The sequence below is a fragment of the Crocodylus porosus genome, unplaced genomic scaffold (assembly GCF_001723895.1).
Source record: "Crocodylus porosus isolate Cpor-Errol unplaced genomic scaffold, CroPor_comp1, whole genome shotgun sequence".
NCBI classification, from domain to species: Eukaryota; Metazoa; Chordata; order Crocodylia; family Crocodylidae; genus Crocodylus; species Crocodylus porosus.
Genome location: NW_017728931.1, coordinates 51,322,900 through 51,342,582, shown reverse-complemented (window position 1 = coordinate 51,342,582; position 19,683 = coordinate 51,322,900). Strand labels below are relative to the sequence as shown.

Below are 19,683 nucleotides of genomic sequence, written 5' to 3'. Positions count from 1 at the left end.
GTGCTGCCAGGCCGTGAAGTGACGGACTATACGTGGAAATGGCCAATGAGAGCGGGATGCGGGGCTAAGAGAACGGCAGGACGGCTGCCCTGTAAAATGCCTAGGAAAAAAAAAAGAGGCGGGATAAAGAAAGATTGGTGGGCTGTCATAGAAGGCATAATGTGTGGCAGGGGCCCAAGGGGCACAGGGGCAGTGGGAGCCCACCTGCTCAATCTGCAGGCAGACATGCCCACCCCCCACCCCTGGGGCAGTTGGAAGTGGCAAAGTCCACAGACTGGAGCAGGAGTGGGAAACATGGCAGATACGGCCAGTAGCTGAGCTCCATTTCCTAGCACCCCTGCCCCTCCCCCACATTGCTGTAGCCAGTTTCTGTGGAGACCCCAGTGGGGGCCCTGCAGTGACAGTGCAGGGTCAGGGTTTCCATGGAGACCAGCCCCAGCAGCACCAGCAGGACACCTGGCTGGGCAGGGAGCTGCTCCATGGACGGGGCAGGGATCTGGTGGCGGTGACTGGTTTGGAACAGGGGCACAGCCGTGATCCACCCTGGGCAGGAGGGTGCAGGCAGCAGACCGGGGCTCTGCCCTGGCTCCAGACCACTCTGTCACCACAGCAAGATTGCAAGCCCAGCCATGGAGCAGTTCTCTGCCCAGCTGCCCACCCTGCCAGCTGCGTCTCCATGGAAACTGGCTGCAGCATAGCAGATGGGCTGCTGGGTAATGGAGTTCACAGAGAGAACAGAAGGTAGCAAAGGGAAGTAAACAAGCCACCCTGTGAACCTTTGGTACGACAAAGCAGAGACATTTTCCTTAAAATAACATGTATTCATACAAGTATCTTGGTAAAGAAAACAATCCTGCAAAACACTAAAAATCAAAAACAGCATTTTACACTGTTCTCTCAAGTACAATTTAAGAGCCAAATTCAGCCACAGCAGAAGCAGACATAACCCGCTGTGCTCACTTTGATCCCCATTTTAAAAATAACTTATTCACAATATATTTAAAAAAACACCAGTTGTACCACAAACCTAACCAGACCAACGTCAGAGATTCGTACAGTGGGAGGATTTTTTCATGACTCAATTTAAAGTACTATTGGCCTAAAACAAAAAATGGCTGCTTTGCTTCTGTAGATGGTACAAACCTATGTACACCAACTTGTCACTCACGCGAGACAGTTCAATAATGGGCCCTTATGATGTTGGCATAGATATGTTCCACATATCTGCTTATGTTAGGGATGACCCCAAAACATTTGGGATACAGCACATGATACTGTAAACCCCATTTTTAAAAAGGAGGAAGAGTCTTGGGAGCCTCAGTCCATGGATTTGAGGAGCCCCTTGAAAAAGGGCAATTGAAACCTCAGCTTGATTGAATGAGGCAGAAATATTCAGGGAGCTGAGGGGGGAAGTTGTTTGCTAGGCAGGAACCCAGAACCCAGGAAGCGTTTCCAGGAGCTGGAGGTTCATGTGCTCATGAAAAGTTTTTGGGGGTTGGAGGGTAAAAGGTAAGGAGCTGACTAATGATTCTGGGAAGACTGATAGGGAATGAGGTTTCAGTCACAAGGGAAGAGTGGAGCCACTGGAACAGTTGTGTAGCCCATGAGGGACAGGGACTGACAAAAATGAAGATGCACACAAAGGCTACCTCCAATTAGGTCTCCATGGGTGCTATTGCAATGCAAACAAGGAAAGCACTTGCATGAGGTGGGGAACACATTAAAGGACAGGCTGTGAACTACTTTCCCAGGAAGCAGAGTCCCATGTCCCAACCTGGCACGTCTTCATGAGATCCCACCTGAGCTGCTAGCTCCATGGTGTGCCAGATCCTGGAAAGCCACCAGTCCCTGTTTCCTCTTTCTCCCTGGACCCGTGGCAAGCAGACAGGAGATCTGACAGCTCCGAAGCTCTCTGTGAATCTCAGTCATTCACTGGAGCCTGGACTGCTGGAGGGGATACAGCTGGGGAGCAAGTCCCTTGCAGAGAGGATGGTTCCTCCTCTCCTGGGATGCAATCTGCAGCCATTTCTGTGTTGTGACGAGGTGAGGGAGGCGATTCAGCTGCACAAGCCTCTTCCCCCTTGGCATCCAATGGGACCTTGGAGGACAGCTGCATGTTGCAGCTCTGGCGTCTGGCTGGCTGGGGCGGAAGGGGAGGTGGCATGGAGGGGGCACGTGTGGGAGTACTTGCCATGCGGCGAGGCATGGCTTTGGGTCCACTGGAGTTCTCAGCCCCCTGAGGTGGGTTTGTAGGCATTGGTGCTGAGGTGCGAGGCTGTGCTTGTGGTGGCAGTCCTGTGGGCCGGGTGGGTGCAGCTCGCTTCCCTGTACAGAGAACAAGGAGGCAAAAGTCAGACCTCCTTGAACCATCTTTGTTTCCCATCCCCATGCAGCAGATCTGCCCTCTTGGTTTTCCCATCTTGGATCACCCCAGCCTGAAATCACAGCCCCTGGCCTTTCCTCCAAGGGGAACAAGGTAGGATCCAGCTCTGGGATGTATTTGTTTAGTGCCCCACTTCTGTGGCCTCATTACAGACCCCAGGGCTGCTGCAATACATATAATGATGGGGCTCCCCTGTGGCAGCCCTGGCCAGAGGCAGCAAAGGCAGAGTGGCAGGTTCTTCCTCACACCTGTGGAATGAGCCTTCTGCTCCCACAAGACTGAGAAAGGGGAGAACAGAGAAGCTTAAAGTAATTAAATCCTCACACAGCCAATGTCTTTGTTTCAGGAGGTAATTAGGGATTTCTGTGGCCTCAGGTTGCTCCCAAAGGCTGGGGCACAACCCTCTCACTACCCAGCCAGAGAGGCTGGCACTCACCTACCCTAGCTCAGTAACCAACCCTGGTTCTACCTCTGGATGGGATAAGATATCCCAAAGTCCTCCAGCTCGTGTTCCTTCCCCATATACCTGGGTCACAGTCTGAGGGACTGTTCTCACTGCTATGAGCTGCTAGTCTCCCTTTTATTCACAGGGCAAGCACAATCAGTGAGGCAAAGGCAGTTTTGCAACTGAAGAAGGGGTGTTGGCACCACCCAGGCAGTACCCTTGTACCAGCATATCCTGCTGAGGCCCTCACCACGGCTGAGATATCTTCCCCAGCAGAATGGTGACATCAGGCTGATGCTCCATCAGCAGTATGATGGTGACTGTCACATACCCCAAAGGAGAAGGTACACAGCAGACCAGGTGCACCAAGCAGGGGCTTACCTTTGGGGGCAGGGTCATCACTTCGAGGTGCGGCCAGGGGGCGATATGCAGCTTCAGGCAATGTTCTGGTCTCCTTTGGGGGTATCTCAGGGTCCTTCCTGCTTTGGAAAAGGTCAAGTCAAGGTCCCTTTCCTCACTTCTGTTGGCTATTAGAACCAAGTGCCACAGATAAATGCATCTGCCCGAGACATGTCTTCTATACGGCAGATGGGGCTCCCAAGGGCAGCTGGCACCTGGGACCACAAGCCTAGTGCCCGACCATGCCATTAGCTGCACTGGTCTGGATGTACACAGCTACAAGGTAAATGGTTCTAAGCGGGAGGAGGGCTTTGGGGCAGGGGGGATTTTAGATGAAGTTACTGAAGTCAAGTGACTGGACAGAGGACAAGCAAGATGGCCATGCCTCGCTCACTGCTAGTCACTTACGCTTCTCCAGCTGGTAGAGAGGTAGAGCGGGCAGGAAGGGACTCTGATGAAGGCTTCTCTGCTGAAGGGGCTTCAGGGAGCTTAATCTCCTCAGGGGGAGTGAACATGCCCGAGACATTGAAATCTATTGCTAAATAAAGCAAAACACCACAAATTAACATGCTGAAGAAGCTTCCTCTGCACCTGTTGTTCTCAGGCTGGGGGCAAAGGCATCTCTCAGAGCATGAGGGATTGACCCACTGGTGCCTGGCTCCAGTAGGCTTTGGAGGCCCCCTGTAAGGTCCTCCAGTAGGCCCCTTGACTCCAGTAGGCTTTGGAGCAAGCACTAGTGGAGAACAAACCAGCCTTCAGAGCCAGAGCACCTACCACAGTCACTGCAGATGGGGCTCCCAAGGGGTTTCTCTCTGTCCTTGGCTGCCAGATTCTGAACAATGCCTCAGATCCCACAGTGTACCCTAGGGATCTCCTAGCCCCCAAGGTGTGGAGTGGGATTCCCACTGTATGCTGTCAGGAATTTGAGGACTAGTGATCTATTGCCTTGCTTTATATGCTTCCTCATGCTCTTGCCTTGTAGTTGCTAGCAGCTGAGGGGGAAAAAGACCTGGACAGGACTTCCCTCCTGGCCTCTCTGGGTCAAAGTCTCACCCCTTCTTATCTCATACACAGGTGTGCCATATCTGAGTCTGCAGGTTGCTCAGTCAAAACACCTGGCCATGCCTCTGACCTCACTGGCCTTGATCCAAGGGAAACTGGAGTGTGGCCTGCAGTACAGATGGGCCACCCCTTACCCCCAGGGAAGAGACTGTCAGCATTCTGTATCAGGGCTTCCACGACTCCTACCACCTGGATGGAGGACACGGAGGCCAGGTCTAGTTGCAATGGGTCTCTGAGACAGGATGGGAGAGAGAAATAAAAAAAAAGCCATTAGGAGTGTTGTAAAACAGGAAATGGAGATATACAATTAGTGCAGCTGCTATCCTGCTGGTTTACTGGTCCCTGAAACCAGGATACATGACTGTCTGCCTGCCTTCTAAATATGGTACCTCTTCGGAGAGAAATCCTGGAGGACACTAGGATTAACTCCTTTTATGCTTGCTGTTAGTGAGGAGAGAGGCTCAAAGCAGAAGGCACAGCTGTATGGACCAGTGCCAGGGTGGGAGTGCACTGCCCTTTTATCTCTAGTAGCCTGGATTCAAACTCTGCCTTGTGTCATACATGCCATGAGTGTGCTGGGTCTCAGCCTATCTTCAGGAAACATTTCCTCCCTTTTGCAAAATGCTGCCATATAGCAGCAGAATTATGGGGTCAGGAAGAGTGTATAACTGGATTAGGTCAGGACTGAGATGAACTGGCTGACCTGTGTGACAGGGATACTGGAAGGAGGTAGAATAATTTGGGTGGAGCCACACCAGGGTTGAAGGGTATTGGTGGTGTGAATGGTGGCACAAGGTGGGAGGTGGGTGAATTACTGAATACTGAGGTGCACTGGTAGAGCCAGGCAGGGGATACCTAGGAGTGGACTGGCAGTACATGCTCTAGGTTTGGGGAACAGTGCATTAAGGGAGTGGTGTTTAAGAGCAATGCCATAGGGGCCTGCGTGGACAGTCAGCACTAACAAGACCCTCTTAAAGGAAGTGCTCCAACTGTATTTGCTTGGTCAGCAAACACTAGCCAGGGCTTGTGATGAAAACACTCAGGAGTTTTCAGGCGGCAAACACTCAAGTACAATGGTGGAGAGGAGGGTCCCATCCCAGCACAGGTACCCTGGGAAGCTCATGTATTACCCTGTGTTCTGCTGTGACCACAGCAGGTTGGGCCCCAGAACGATGGCAATGTTGCTAGGGCTCATTTTATTCACTTCTTGATGTTCAGCCAGCTTGGCTAAAAACTTGATCAAATACCTGTTGGAAAAAGGAGGCAGTGAACAGCAGGAGACCACAGCTCCTGGGCACCTACAGAGCTAGCACTCTGCATGGCCACATGGAGATGGGAGAGCTGAGACTTCCTTCTGGGCCTCTCCCCATCAGACAAAGCAGAGCTGGTAGGAGTGTGGAGGGCAGGGCCCAAGTCCCAGATGTACACTTTGCACTGCAATGAGGAGGCAAAAATTCCTTCCTTGGTCCCTCTCCTGCAGTGAGGAGCAGAGGGCACAGTGAAGGCTGGTCCCCCTTGTCTAAGGGATTTGTTTTGTGAACACCACTGCCTAAGATTTCCTGTCCTGGTCTATTGCTGCTTGAGAGTTATGCAGGAGTCATGGTCTTGGTGTTTTGGGAGGGGACCATTCTCTGCCTGTAGCACTCCCACAGCCTGGGTGGTGGGCATAGTACAAGGCCAAGATGCACTGATCCCTGTGCCAGACCTCAAGTTGTTGTAGCTGTCCTGAGGGAGCCGGCTGCAGGTGTCTCGGAGGCTCTGCACACGCTCCTCAGGCTCCTTGAAGCTGAAACAGAGGAGAGGGGAAAGGAGACAGTTTGTCTTGTATTTTGCATGGAATGAGGGGGGAGGCAACAGAGGAAGAGAGGTGAAAGCTCCCAACTCTTCCCCATGTTGAGGCAGGCTGAAGCATGGGTGTTGGACTTGCTGGGAGGAGAGGGCCAAATGTTATGACAAAGGAGGGCCTGTAGGTTGGATACAAATCCAGGACAGTACCCTCCCCCTCACCCAAATGGGCTGCCCACAGATGCCAGCAGAGGAAGAGTGCAGGGATCAAAGGGGAGACTATCAGCTTTGTACTCTTTCCTTTCCCTGTTCTTGTGAGTCTCCTCTGGTCTTTCCTCTGTTTTTAATTTGGATAGCACCTCTCAGGCTCAACCCAGCATGCTCCAGTCCCACCCTCATTCCACCCCCTGCAATAACAGCAATTGAACAATTGTGTGCTGATACTGGAGTCACTGCTGGGATGATCCACCAGTCAGGATAACAGGGGGACATGAAGTTCATCTCTCTGAAACCATCTCAGGTTGCTGGAACACTCAATCAGAGGCCACTGCATGGCTCATGCTCAGTCCACAGTTGCATGCTATCTCTGGAGCTAGTAACATTTATTGCTATAGCTTGACTTAGGACATCTGCATCACTGGCTTCCACTTACAAAGCTACATTCAGCCAGTTGTCATAGAGGTCAAAGGTCATCAGGGGCTGGGGCAGCTCTCGTAAGTAGGATTTTAGTGCACCTGAGAAGGAAGCAAATTGATGTGCTTTAGAAACAAGGTAGTCGGCTCCACCCACTGCATCCAGCTGGTGCCACAGCTGGTCCCCAGCACCCCTACCCTCTCCAGAATCTCCAGTACAGACCAGCAACAGCATGTGGGTCTGAGTAGAATTCCTCTAGGGCACTGGAGCCATTGGCCAGGCTGCACTTCAGCTTCCTTAGCATGGAGGCCCCTGCTGCCAACCTGAAGAGCCCCTAGAAGGAAGAGAGAGGAGAGAGAAGTTACAGGAAGATGGACTGTGATTTTCATGGTTGGGCAGAGGTGGGACAGCAAGTGGCACCTACCTCCTCCCTCATGCCAGATGCCAGCAGCATCATGACACAGGCTTCAATGGGGAGCGCGATCTCCCGACCCAAACTCCTCAAATGCTCCTCCAGGGGCTCCCCATAATACTTTGATACAGGGGTATTCAGAGGGACTGGGGACTCTGGAAAAAGAGGTGGGAGATCAGGAGAGAATACAGGCTAAACCCTAACAGGGAAGTGAGTGAGGCAACATCTTTCCCCTATGATTTCATAGACATTAGACATTAGGGCTGGAAGGAACCTGAGAAGATCATCGAGTTCAGCCCCCAGCCTGAAGGGCAGGAAGTCAGCTTGGGGTCATAGGATCCCAGCAAGATAAGCACGAGTGTTTAGGGTCAGTAGGTTGCATGTTTAGACAGCCAAGCAGTGACTGAATGAACTGAGAGCTGTCAGCCTCTTTCCTCACAGGACAGGGGACACATCATAATGCCCCTGTCACTACAATCCGCTCTCTCTTGCCAGCCATCCCAGCAAAGGGGCTGAGCCCCTTTCTCACTCCTAGCTTTGGTCTTTCCAGGTGAGGCCTGGGGTACATTGGCAGGGGGCAGTCCACATGCAAATCTCACCTGCCTGCTCCTTGCACTGTATCTATGTTGTTCACCAAAGCCCAGTTCAAGGTGATGGAGAGACCCATAAGCAGCAGTGAAGAGACCCATCCCTTTCTGGTTACACCCCCGGACAGTCAGCTGGACTTCCACCCTCCAAGCCCAGCTGCCCCCCATTCCACCCAAATCAACGTGGACAGCTCTGCTTTTACCTATCTGACCGTGGGTTTCCCTCAGCTCTGCCAAGGCAGCGTCCAGTGATGCAAGAGACGTCTGGTGGTACTGAGCTTGGATTTCTAGCAGCTGTCAGAGCAGATGACATGCAAACACAGCTTTACTCTTCAGAGCATCTCCCACAGAAACCCTGGCTCCAAGAGATGTCACTGAGAATGATGCTTTCAGACAAGATGTGAAAGGAAAGCAGAGTGGGAGGTGGCAGAGAGATACAGAGGACTTTTCCTAAAGAGGTAGGATGACGGGGGGTGGGGGATAGACAAGGATACAAAGATGAGGCCAGTACCACATAGCAAACCCAAGAGATTTTTATGCAATAGGAAGGAACTGAGGAAGGGACCTGCATGGAACAGAGAGGCTTACTTTGATGAAGTAGTTAGCGTAGTTGTCCTCCTTGGTGGAGAAGTGATATAGGTCAGCCATGTACTCATCCTGGGGAAAGAAAGGCAGTAGATGTCAACCTTCATCCTCATCAGTCCCAAAAAGAAAGACAATGCTTCTGTGGCGGCACCTACAGCAGCCCTCATTAATGCCAGTGGTCACCCATATAGGGTGCTCCTACAGCTAGGTCATAAGAACTGCCATATGGGGTCAGACCAAAGGTCCATCCAGCCCAGTATCTTGTCCTAACAGTGACCACTAGCAGGTGCTTTAAAGAGCATAATAAACAAGGCATCTGTAGGTGATCCATCCCTTGTCAGACTCTCTTCATCACCAGCAGTAGGTTATATTTATCTAGTCCCTATTGTACAGACCTCCACTACATCCTGTGACACCAAGTTCCACAAGTTAACTAAGTGTTATGCAAGAAAAAAAAAGTACATTTTGTTTGTTTTAAGCCTGCTGCTTGATCACTTCATTGGAGATCCCTTAGTTTTTGTGTTATGAGATGTGACAAATAATACCTCCCTCTCTCTTTTTTCTAGACCACTCACAATCCCAGACCTCTGTCATATCCCTCCTCTCATTCAAGCTGAAGAGCCCCAGCCTTTTCAGGCTCTCCTTGAATAGAATATGTTCCATAGACCTGGCCAAAAGATAGGACTGTATCAAGAGAAAGACAGCAGATGAAACAAACTGGGAGACAGACCTGTTAAAAGTTTCTGTGAAAATTAAAAGAGGAAAGATCTGCAAGGGTGATATCACATTGGTTATCCACTATGACCAAATCAAGAGGATGAGGTAACCTCCAAATAAATAACGGAAGTATCCCAATCAGGCCCTAATGCAGTGATTCTCAACGTTTTTAACTTGAGGTGCCCCTTGTTAGACTCGAGGTACCCCTTGGAAAATGCTAATTCATCGTTTTTCACTCATGTTTTTGAGTGCAGAAAAATAATAGAGCAGTTTTTCTGTTGCAAAGAACTTAGAAATCCCACAACAGGTCAGAATGTTTTAGACACTATGAATTCCTATTTTAAATCTGTGCATTCATCTTGTGAATATGTTTGCACGCCTAAACAGTGCTAACATTGCATGGCACCCCAGGGAAGCTTTGAAAGCGCCTCATGGCACTGCGGGTTGTGCTTCTGGCCCCTGGTTAAGAATCACTGCCCTAGTGTTCATGGGAGATTTAATTACCCTGATATCTGCTGTGATGGCAATATACCAGTGCACAGACAGCCCCCAACGAGTGTTTGTACTGTGTTGCAAGCAATTTTTTGGTACAGGTGGAGGAGAAACCAACTAGGGGAGAAACTCTTCTCAATATGCTGCTTACTTATAGGTAAGAACTGGTTAAGAAGCTGAAGGTGGAAGGCAACTGTGTGTGACAGGAATCATGAATTAACATAGTGCATGATGCTAAGAAGGGGAAGGAAGAAGTATAATAATAAAAACATTGGACTTGAGAAAAGCAGACTTTGATAAGCCCAGGGATATAGTAGGCAGAATCCCATGAGAGGCAAGTGTGAGGGGAAAAGGAGTCCAGCCAAGCTGGTTATACTTTAAAGAGACAACATTAAAGGCACAAGAGCAGGCTATTCTTCTATGAACATAAGATTGGAAGTGCAGCAAGAAACTGGTTTGGTTAAAGTATGAGCTCTTCAGTTGCCTGAAACTTAAAAAAAAAAAATCTGAAAAAGTGGAAACTTGGCCACAGTACTAAAGATGATATGAGTATAGTACAGAAACATGTGGAAAAAAAACCAGGAAGGCCAAAGTGGCCCAAATTGATGGTCAGCAAGAAAAGGATATAAAAGGCAACAAAAAGCACTATATCAGGATGTCTGAAGAAAGAGGAAGACCATGGAAAATGGAGGTCCCTTGCTGAAGGGGGAAGGGAAACTGATGTGGCTGAGGGCTGAAGTGTTTAATGTCTTTTTACTTCAATCTTCATAAAAAGTTGATAAGCAGAGCTAGCAGCAGGGGTTAATCATCCTTTTGTTGGAAAAGAACAGATTAGAGGTTAATTTGAGCCTACTTAGACAAGCTGGATTTTTAAATAAGCAAGTCCAGATGAGATTCACCCTAGAGTGCTCAAGGAATTGACGGGTAATTGCCCAGACATTGGCTATCGTCTTTGAGAACTGACAGATGTCAGGTAAGGTCCCTCCCAAACTAAAAAGGGAAAATATAGTGAAAAAGGGGATGGTGGGGAGAGGGGAAGAGAACCCAGGGAATTACAGATGAGACCAGCCAATGTAATATTAAATACTAGAAAAGATACTGGAACATATCGAAGAATCTATTTCTAAGCAGAAATAGATAAGGATAAGAAAAAGCGATAAAGAGCAGCCAATATGATGGGTTTGCCAAGAGCAAAGGATAAGCTGCTTCTTTTATAAGTGGATGGCCTTTATGTATGGAGGGAAAGCTGTGAATGTGACATGATTTGATTCTATCCAGGCTTTTGACCCTGTTTCTTATTATACTCTCCTAAGTAAGGGAAGGAAGTCTGGTCTAGATGAAACTACTACAAGGTGGGCGCTTTACTGGTTCAATAACTATGTCTCAGGGTCTAACTGGGAGGAGGTATGGAGTGGGGTCCCTCCCAGGGGTTGGTTCTAGATTCAGTATTGTTCAATATCTTCATTAATGACTTGAAGGGTGGAACCAAGTGTATACTTCATAAATCTGCAGATGACACTAGGTTTGGCGGGGTGACAGTCACTTTGAGGACAACATTACAATTCAAAACAACCTTGATAAATTGGAAAAATCGTTTGAAATAAATCAGTTGAAATTCAAAAAAGACAAATGCAAAATACCATATTTAGGACAGAATGATCAAAAGCACAGATACAAATTGAATGGTTTGACTAGGCTACAGTACTACAGATGTTGACAGAGAGTTACAGTGGACCAAAAATTGAATGAGTCAACAGTGCAATACCACTGGAAAAAAACAAATAATACACTGGGATGCATTAACAGGAGCGTTGCGTACAAGGCAAGGAAGGTGATTTATTCCACTCTATTCAACACTGGTGAGACCTCACTTGAATACTATGTCCTGCTTTTGGGCACTGTACTTCAAAACAGACACAGAAAAAGTGAAAAGAACCCAGAAAGGAACAAAAATTATTAGAGATTTAGAAAACATGATGTGAGAGGATAGGTTGGAAGAACTGGGATTATTTAGTCTATGGAAAAAAGACTGAAGGGGACTATGGATAACAGTCTTTAAATATAAAAATGGTGGTTATTTAGATGATGGCAATCAATTCCTCTCTGTGCTCGCAAGAGACAACACGAAGTAATGGGCTTAAATTACAACAAAAGAAACTTAGGCTGGATACTAAGGAAAACTTTCTAACTATGAGGGTGTAACTTAAGGACCAGAACAGCCTAAAGAGGTTGCAGAATCTCCATCACTAGAAGTTTTTAAGTGCAGGTTAGACAAACATCTGCCTGGGATGGTTTAGGCGGGCATGTTCCTACCTTGAATAGGGGGCTGGGTTATATAACCTCTTGAGGTCCCTTCTATTTTTTCTTGGTTCTATACATCTCTCTGTGGCAGTCACTCCAGTGATTTTACTAGTGAGTAAGGCTTTCACTGGTTGGGCTGCTTAAAGACCAATTTTTTCACTCCATGGAGTGGTTGGCTTCTGGGAACTTCCAGCACACAATAGCTGAAGATAAATGTGACCCTGGCCCTGGAGACCTTTCTCCATTTTTGGCTCATCTTGTCTTTCTCCAAACTGAGGAGGGAGGCTGCCCACTCACTTTGCATTGCTCCACCCTCCTCTTCGCCTCCTCTTCTTCCTCCCTCAGGTTTTCCAGTTTGATGGCTGCAGATGATGCTCCAGGGCCAGTAGCAACCCCAGCACTGTTACTGGAGTTCTTGACAGCTTGATTCAACCTTTGGGTTACAAAAGAAGAGTCTGATTAACCACCTGGGTTAACGTGAGCAGAGGAGGGCTGCCAGGGTGTTCAGGGGAATGGAGAGCCTGTCTTATGAGAGGAGACTGGAAGAACATGGCTTGTTTTGTCTGGAAACAAGGGCTGAACAGGGTTACGATTGCTGCCTATAACTGTATCGGGGAGCATTTTCCTTCAGCTTAAGGGCAATGCTGGCACAAGAACCAAGGGGTATGAACTGGCCATTAATACATTTAAGCTGGAAATTAGAAGGAGATTTCTAACCACCAGAGGAGCGATGTGCTGGAACAGCCTCCCAATAGGAGCAGGGGAGTCCAACAGGCCCGCTGCTTCTAAGATGGAGCTGCATTCGCTTATGAAGGAATAACACAATGATGTGTCATCCACAGTATCAGGGGCCTGGACTCAATGACTCAGGGAGTGCACTCAAGCCCATGGTTCCTATTTAATTTATTTAAAATGAAGGGCACCAGCTCCTTAAATGAAAGCATGAAACATCTCTCCCTATCCTTTGTCCAAGTCAGGAACAGTGTGCAAAGAATATTGGGAAACACGTGATCCAAGGAGTCACAAAGCTCTGGATGCTCTTAGAGCAGTTGGTTGTGGGCTCTACTTTGCACTCCTGTTCCAGACAAGAAATTGGTCATTCAGAGCTAGGAAGAGTGTGAGTATAGACAGTGTCAGCACCACCCTGGGACCAGGCCCTGCACTGAGGCGATGTGGGCTAACAGGCAAGTTGACCAACACTCAGCCATCGTGTCAACAGTTATTGCTTTCTGTGCTGCCCTAAGCCTCTGCCTGTTTTGCCTGTACAGTTGATTTGAGCGTGCCTTTACCAGAAAGGGCCTGCATGAATGCGTGGAGCATTCTTGCCTGCCAGTGACTTAACCAATCTCAGCTTTCAGGGAGAAGCTCCCTCCCCTCCCCTGCCCAGCACCTGTCAGTGCCCATTCTTAGGGGGCAATCATCTGGATCTCAAAGTACATCACTCTACTATCTGGCTGCAGCAGTTGCTCCCTCTCCACTCCCGCTCTTCCCCTGCCCTTCCTTAGTACCTGCTCTTGATGGAGTTCCAGTCTGAGATCAGCTTCTGAAGGGTCTTCTTGCGTTTCAGGATAACAGGCAGTTCCTCCTGAGAGAGATTGGGGTGAGATTTAATCACAGATCCTGCCTGTGGGCCTGGAACAGCTGTTTATGCTACATGAAGCAAGGTGGGAGTGAGAGAGCAGTTCCAGAGAGGATGAGCAGGCAGGGGAGATACAATGAGTGAGAAAGGGTGGGAACACAAAGATAAGATAGAGAATGAAGGAGAGAGGCCAGGGCTACCTCGCTCAGTTTGTTCAGGGGCTGTAGGACCTCTCTCTCCAAGGCGATTTCAAACTCAGCGAGGACTTTGGCCAGATTGCTCTGTATGAAACAACTCATCTCTAGTGCTTTCCTGCAGGGATGGAGAGGAGAGAGAATCACTGCAGGCCCAAATGACCTTTCCCCTACACCCATGTCCCCACTTCCAGGGGTACATCACTGGGGAGGCAGACAGCGATGATCTCTAAAGTGGTTCTCAGCTCCTGCTGCACTCGGAGGTCCTGAACACAAATCCTAACACTGGTGCTGGGGGAGCTGGGTGGATGACCCCTATCACCAGCATGTTGGCAGGTAGATCCTGGCAGCAGGCATCCCAGGATTGGGGCCGTGGAGTGTACATGATTTGGGTTCTATGGAGAGCCCTTTTTCAGGGCTCCTTAGCTCCTCTCCTCCAGGCACTTACCCCATGCTGGAATCAGTGTCTAGTTCTTTGAAGCTCTCAGCCATTGTGATGGACAGAGCCATCAGAGGCAGTTTCTTCTGCACAGAGCCAAGGAAAAAGAGAAGAGAGGGAGACAATGAGTAGACTTGTCTGGGCTTGAAGACCTGGATTTGAATTCCATTTCCAGTATGGGCAGAAAAAGCCATGGGATGGGCAGGGAGGCACTTACCACCCGCTTGTCCACCTCTGAGCCACTCTGCCCCTGCAGACATGCCTGAAGCCTCTTGGACACATTGTGTGCTGCCTTCTTGGCCGGCTCAATTCTCTGCTCAATCTAGAGGGAAAGGGGGAGGACAGGCTGTGGGCAGGACTGGGGGAATCCCTTCCCCTGCTAGCTAAAAACCCCTCCTCTCACCTCATTCTGGCCTAGTCATAGGGACTCCTTCTTGACTTGCTGGGGTTGTCTAGCTGAGACAGTGGCTCTGCTTTAGGGGAACAGAACCTCCCCCTTCTCCCAGCATGCAGGGACCTGGTGTAATGCCCAGTATCTGCTGACATCCCATCACATCCCTCTGTGGTCAATGCCTTGTGGTCATCTATTGTTTTTCCTGTGTATGTAGTTGGTTCCTTACTCAAACCACATGCTATAGTGCATCTGTAGGGGAGCAGGTTGAGCAAAGCAAATGGCAATTGCCTCCCGATTTGCTGTGGGAGACACAGCTCTGTGTCCAGAAGTATATGTGGGCGGGGGCTGGGGCACCAAGAATGAACCCGTGGAGTTCATGCTGGATGGGCTGCTGCACCAGCATGCAACAAGCCCATTACTCAGCTATAGCAGCCAAACTCTCACTGCTCCAGTAAGTGCTGTAGCTGTAGTAGCTGCAAGGGCAGGTAAGATTCTGCTCCCCCTGCCTTCCTACTCCCCAGTGGTCAGTATATCCTGCCCCCCTTACCCCCCCACGTTATGAAATACCTTGCTACACCACCTCTGTCACCTACATTATGGTTGTAGCACACTTGTGTCATGGCCTCATTCTCGTCCTGACTGGTTTGACCTCCATAGCCTGGATGTAGGTTCCTAAACATGGCTATAACACATTTACGGACAAAAGCAGGCCATGTGCTAATGTGATTGGAACATGCTGTAACTGAGTCCTCCAGCACGACTGTTGCTATGCCACAGACCTCAAAGCCTCGCTGGTACAGCACAGCCCACAAAAGAATGAGTGCCTGAGACCAGCTCTCTCCACTGAATGGGACCATGGTATAGTCAGCCAGAAACCCTCATCCCTGTGCCCTGGCCGTGGAGAAACCTAAGGTGCTTGTCCCAGGGCTATTGCCATTGTACCCAGGCATCATTCCAGGATGCAGAAAAACCCAGGCCAAGGCTGCTCTGTGACCTAGGCATTAATGCTATACAAGCACATGGCCCGTCCCACATACACACAGGCACAGGCATGTACAAGCCTGTGGGCCAAATCCACACCTTACCTGCAGCAAGTCATCAGTCAGAAGCTCAGTTGCTTCTTGGCTTCTGAGGAAGGAGTGGGAGAGACAGACATATCAGCACAGGCGGAAGTATCAGCACATACTGCAACCTCTACTCTGCTGCCTTGGGAAAGCAGGCACTTGACCGTCACCTCTCCTGTCTGCTCACAGGGATAGAGGGCAGAGGGTGGGTCCTGGATCATCACATCTAAGGCTCTCAGGAGGCTTTCAAGAGAAGCTTACAGGTGAAGAGGATGTGAGGAACAGGAAAGGCACCCTGCCTGTCAGGTTGTTCTCAACACATTAAGGGAGAGCAGATAGCACAGCAATAGCTCAGGCAGTGAGGGCATGCTCCAGCACCTTCACAGATGAGCATAGGATGTAGGCCAGGGGTGAGCAAAATGAGGCTCAGGGGCCAGATGCGGCCTGCCAGGCCATTCTATCCGGCCTGCGGAACCCCTAAAAAATTTAGAAAATTAATATTTATCTGCCCCGGCTGCCTGTCATTTGGCCATTGATGGCTTGCCAAAACTCAGTAAGTGGCGCTCTGCCCACAATAATTGCCCGCCCCTGATGTAAGCCAAGATCTTCAGAAATGACTAGTGAGTCTGGGACCCACCTTAAGGTGCCTTAACAGTCCCAAATATCAGAAAGTGCCAGGCACCCACCCTCTGACAAGCAGAGGCGCCTTAAATCAGAAAATGCCAGTTCTGCTGGCTCCAAAACATTTCATTCAAAGCAGCTGGGGTTTGACAAGTCTCCCGAGCCATTGGTGTTAGCTGCAGCCTCTGGGGAGCTGCCTGCAATAGGTCGGTGTGGCAGAGCTCAAGAATATCCATTTCATGGAGCAGCCATGGAGTGCCAGGAGTTTCCAGTTTGAGATATTTTGGTTTTGGTCCAACTCAGTTTAAACCAGAAGCAAATTTCAGCCAGAGAAAGTTCCCTAGGACTGGGATAGTCTCCTGTTTGGCTGTCTCTCATCACTGGTCACTTGGAAAAAATCTTGGCCTTTGTATTCTGCCCCTTCTCTTCCTACCAGGGCTGCAGCTTGAGCCGGCCCATTTCGGAGACTGCACCCAGACTGACTGCCATTGAAGAGGCGCAACCACAGGCAGCCGGGGGTGGCAAGGCTTAAAGAAGGCTGAGTCAGATGGGATTACAAAGCAGGCCACAGAAAAGAGGCTCTGAAGTCAAGCAGTGCCATAGCCAGCTTGGCACAGGCTGAAGAGAGCCATTGAAGCCACACCTGTTGTCAGTCAAAAGTGTACCTGAGCAAAGCTGAGGCATGCTGGGGGTGGCCTTGGCCATGGTGACAGCTAGACACATCTCTGGAGCTGTAGCAAGAGACCCTACTAAGTGCTCTCCTGCCTTGCACCAGCAAGCCTCTTGTATTGGGAGAAATCCAGGGAGGCTGTTGCTTTGAGGGAAAGGAAGGTGAGGCTATGGCAGTGTGAAGGAGATGGTTGCCTGTCCTTGGGTGAACAAGGAGACAAGTCTGGGCTGATCTCAGCCTCCTGGCATGAAAGTGTGCATGTGTGTGCACATGCAAATGTGTTTGCACGTGTGCATGTGCAGAGAGCAAAAGAGAACCGAGAAGAGAGGGCCCAAAATTTAATTTCTCGTTTTTGCAAGGGAAGAGCTTTGGAAACTGGAACAATTTGGTGAAGAGGGGGAAAAAACCCAACAACCCAATGCAGCAGAGACAGGACCAGAAAAATCCTCCGAGGGGGAAAGGGAAAGGAGCCTCCCTCAGACAGCCCTTCCTTTGTCACAGGCACTTCCCAAAAGCTTAAGGAAGCAAGGGGAAGCTCCCTTCACCTCATATGGGATTCAGCTTCTGCACTGGGCCTTCTCCACCTCGGAAGGGAGAGTAGCAGTGGGAGTGGATGCTCCTTCATTATTACTCCTCTTCCTGGGGTCCCTCCCTCTCTCTTGCTGGTAGAGTTGGGGAACTTCCCCCCACAGCACCCCATCCCTGCATCACAGCTGCTGCCCCCTCTTATCTCCCCACAGGAAGGGTTAAGCTTCAGCAGGGCTTTCCCTTCATAGCCCATCCAGCCCAGCGCTGCAAGCTACCCTGGTATGCTGCGATGGCAGCCGCATCATGGAAGCTGAGGGCCTGGGTGCATCGGAGGGCAGCACCACATGTGCCGCAGCATCTCTGCTGATCAGGGTCCAGCAGGTCAAGGACAGCTGGGTGGCACTGCTTCATCCCCTCAGCTTCCTGAAGGACCATGGGGAGCTGCTCACGGGTGGTTTGGTGCATTTCCTGCCCTCCCCGATCACCCTGTCTACCCTGGGGCAGCACTGGTTCTAGGACAGCTTTAGCAGGACCCCCAGGATCCCCTTCCCCAGCCCTCCACTATCCCCTCAGCCTGGCATGCCTCCGGCCCGCAACCTCCAGGAGGCTGGGACTTTGCACAGTGCTCTCCTGCACAGCGTCTTGGCCTTCCCTCTGCCCCGAGCCCGAGAGCTGGCAGGACGTCGCCACTTTTGGGAGACAGCGCGAAAATGGGTCCTTACCGTCCCGCAAGGCCAGGATAGGTGAGCTGCTGCCGCATCCGGTGAAACTGCCTCTTCATCATCTTGGGAGATGGGAACGGGGCTGTGCCACCACAGCCACCGCTGTGACTGCGGCCACGCTCAGCGCCTCCCGCTTAGCACCCACCAGCTGCGCTCAGTGTGGTCGGAGATGGGGGCTCCCCTGCCTCTTCCTCTGCTAGACTCCACTGCCCCTCACTTGCAACTTTCCTCTCTCTTTCCCTCTGGTCTCTCCCCACCCTGTTTTCTCTCCTTCCTTCTCTTGCCTCCTCACTCAGAGCTTCAGGCTCCCGCCCTCTCCCCTCTTCCGTTTCCCGCACCCTCCTCTTCTCAGAGGCGTCCTGCTCCTTCTCCTCCTCTGTTGCCTCCTCTCTGTTCGTCTCTCTATTTCCTTCCTTATCTGACCCCCCCCCCCACGCCCTCGTACTGATCAGGTAAGAGCAGTCAGGGTTCTTGCTGCTGCTCTCTGGTTGTCACCACCCCACAATATAAATAACTTCAGCCAAGCCTTAAAGGGGAAATATTATTACAAGCACCTAACAAGGCAGAACAAGCACACACTGCTGCTGCATCAGAAGAAAGAGCCCATGCTCCCCTTGGCTTGCAGCTGGGGTGTCCCCATCCTGTTTCGCACAGCCGCCTGGGGACTGAGGGCAGCGAGAGGCCAAGCCGTAGTGCTGGTAGAGGGGTTTTGCAACTGCTCTACCCCGGCCCCTTGGCCATGCCCTGCTGCCAGTGTCTCTTGCTAGTCCCAGCCTGGCCCCACAGTTCTGTCAATGCTCCCTTTTGCTCCTCCAGCCTTGCCTGCTCTGTCGCTCAGGCCTGCCAATACCTCTCAACAGCTATCAGCAGTATTCCCCGGCTCTTTGTCCTTCACTCCCCGCTCTACAGCCCCTCTGCTAAGCCAAAACTGGTCCTCCCCTGTGTTTGTACAGCACCTAGCACAGCAGGCTCCCACGCCCCAGCTTGGCCAGCCTCGAGGCCCTGTTGGAACAGCTCTAGCAATGCTCCTCACTCTTCATCTGCAACTTTGCCAGCTAGCCCAGCCCTGAGATTGTCCCCTCCTCATTGCAGCTACTTTGCTTTGTCAGCACAGAGCCCCTGGTGTGCACCTGCAGGATGGTGAGAGCAGTGGAGCAAGGGAAGCCTGCTTCCTGTGGGGCTGTGTGTGACCCTGTAGGTAGGGAGTTGGCAGCCTTGGCCACTTGCATTGGGGTAAAGTGCAGAGCAACACCTCCTACATGCAGCTGCCTGAAGCTCGGCTGTAGCAAGGGACCACAGAGCTGCCTGCACTACGTTTCCAGGCATAGCAGGCTGCCTAGCGCTGTGCTCTGCTACTGCTCGCACTGCCTTCCTGCCTGCAGAACCCAAGCTTGCAGGGACGCAGGGCAGCTGAAGTCCTGCTCTGCACTACAAACCAGCTCTTACCAGCTATAGGGTGTTAGACTAGGGTTTTCTTTCTTAGCTGCAAAGAATCAAATATTGCCTCCCCCCAACCCCTGCCAAACACACCCAAACTTAGCCTTTTCTGGCATTCTAGTAGTGAAGAGAGGTGCTGTGGCTAGGTTGCAGGGTGAGTGGGGGAACTAGCACAAAAGCCAAGACGGGAAGTGGTCAGCTCTTGTGTGTGCTAAGCAGCATGCTCATTGCAAT

General features: G+C 50.6%; 1 protein-coding gene across 2 annotated transcripts; it reads right to left on the bottom strand.

The window, feature by feature from the left end:
- Positions 1–806: 806 nt before the first annotated feature.
- Positions 807–19,475, bottom strand: SH3BP1 (SH3 domain binding protein 1). Of its 2 annotated transcripts, none has more exons than XM_019544880.1 (18): positions 18,013–19,475; positions 15,493–15,535; positions 14,231–14,335; positions 14,023–14,099; positions 13,581–13,692; positions 13,310–13,386; positions 12,099–12,234; positions 8,295–8,363; positions 7,910–8,000; positions 7,132–7,274; positions 6,930–7,041; positions 6,727–6,808; positions 5,995–6,075; positions 5,420–5,536; positions 4,424–4,521; positions 3,636–3,765; positions 3,210–3,307; positions 807–2,325 (listed from the first exon to the last, which is right to left on the bottom strand). In XM_019544880.1, exons 1-18 carry the CDS (start codon positions 18,072–18,074, stop codon positions 1,922–1,924), a joined length of 2,037 nt encoding a protein of 678 aa, XP_019400425.1. In that variant the 5' UTR covers positions 18,075–19,475; the 3' UTR covers positions 807–1,921. The 2 variants fall into 2 exon arrangements, with proteins under 2 accessions (XP_019400425.1, XP_019400424.1); XM_019544879.1 differs by having other exon boundaries at positions 807–2,337; positions 18,013–19,474.
- Positions 19,476–19,683: the final 208 nt, after the last annotated feature.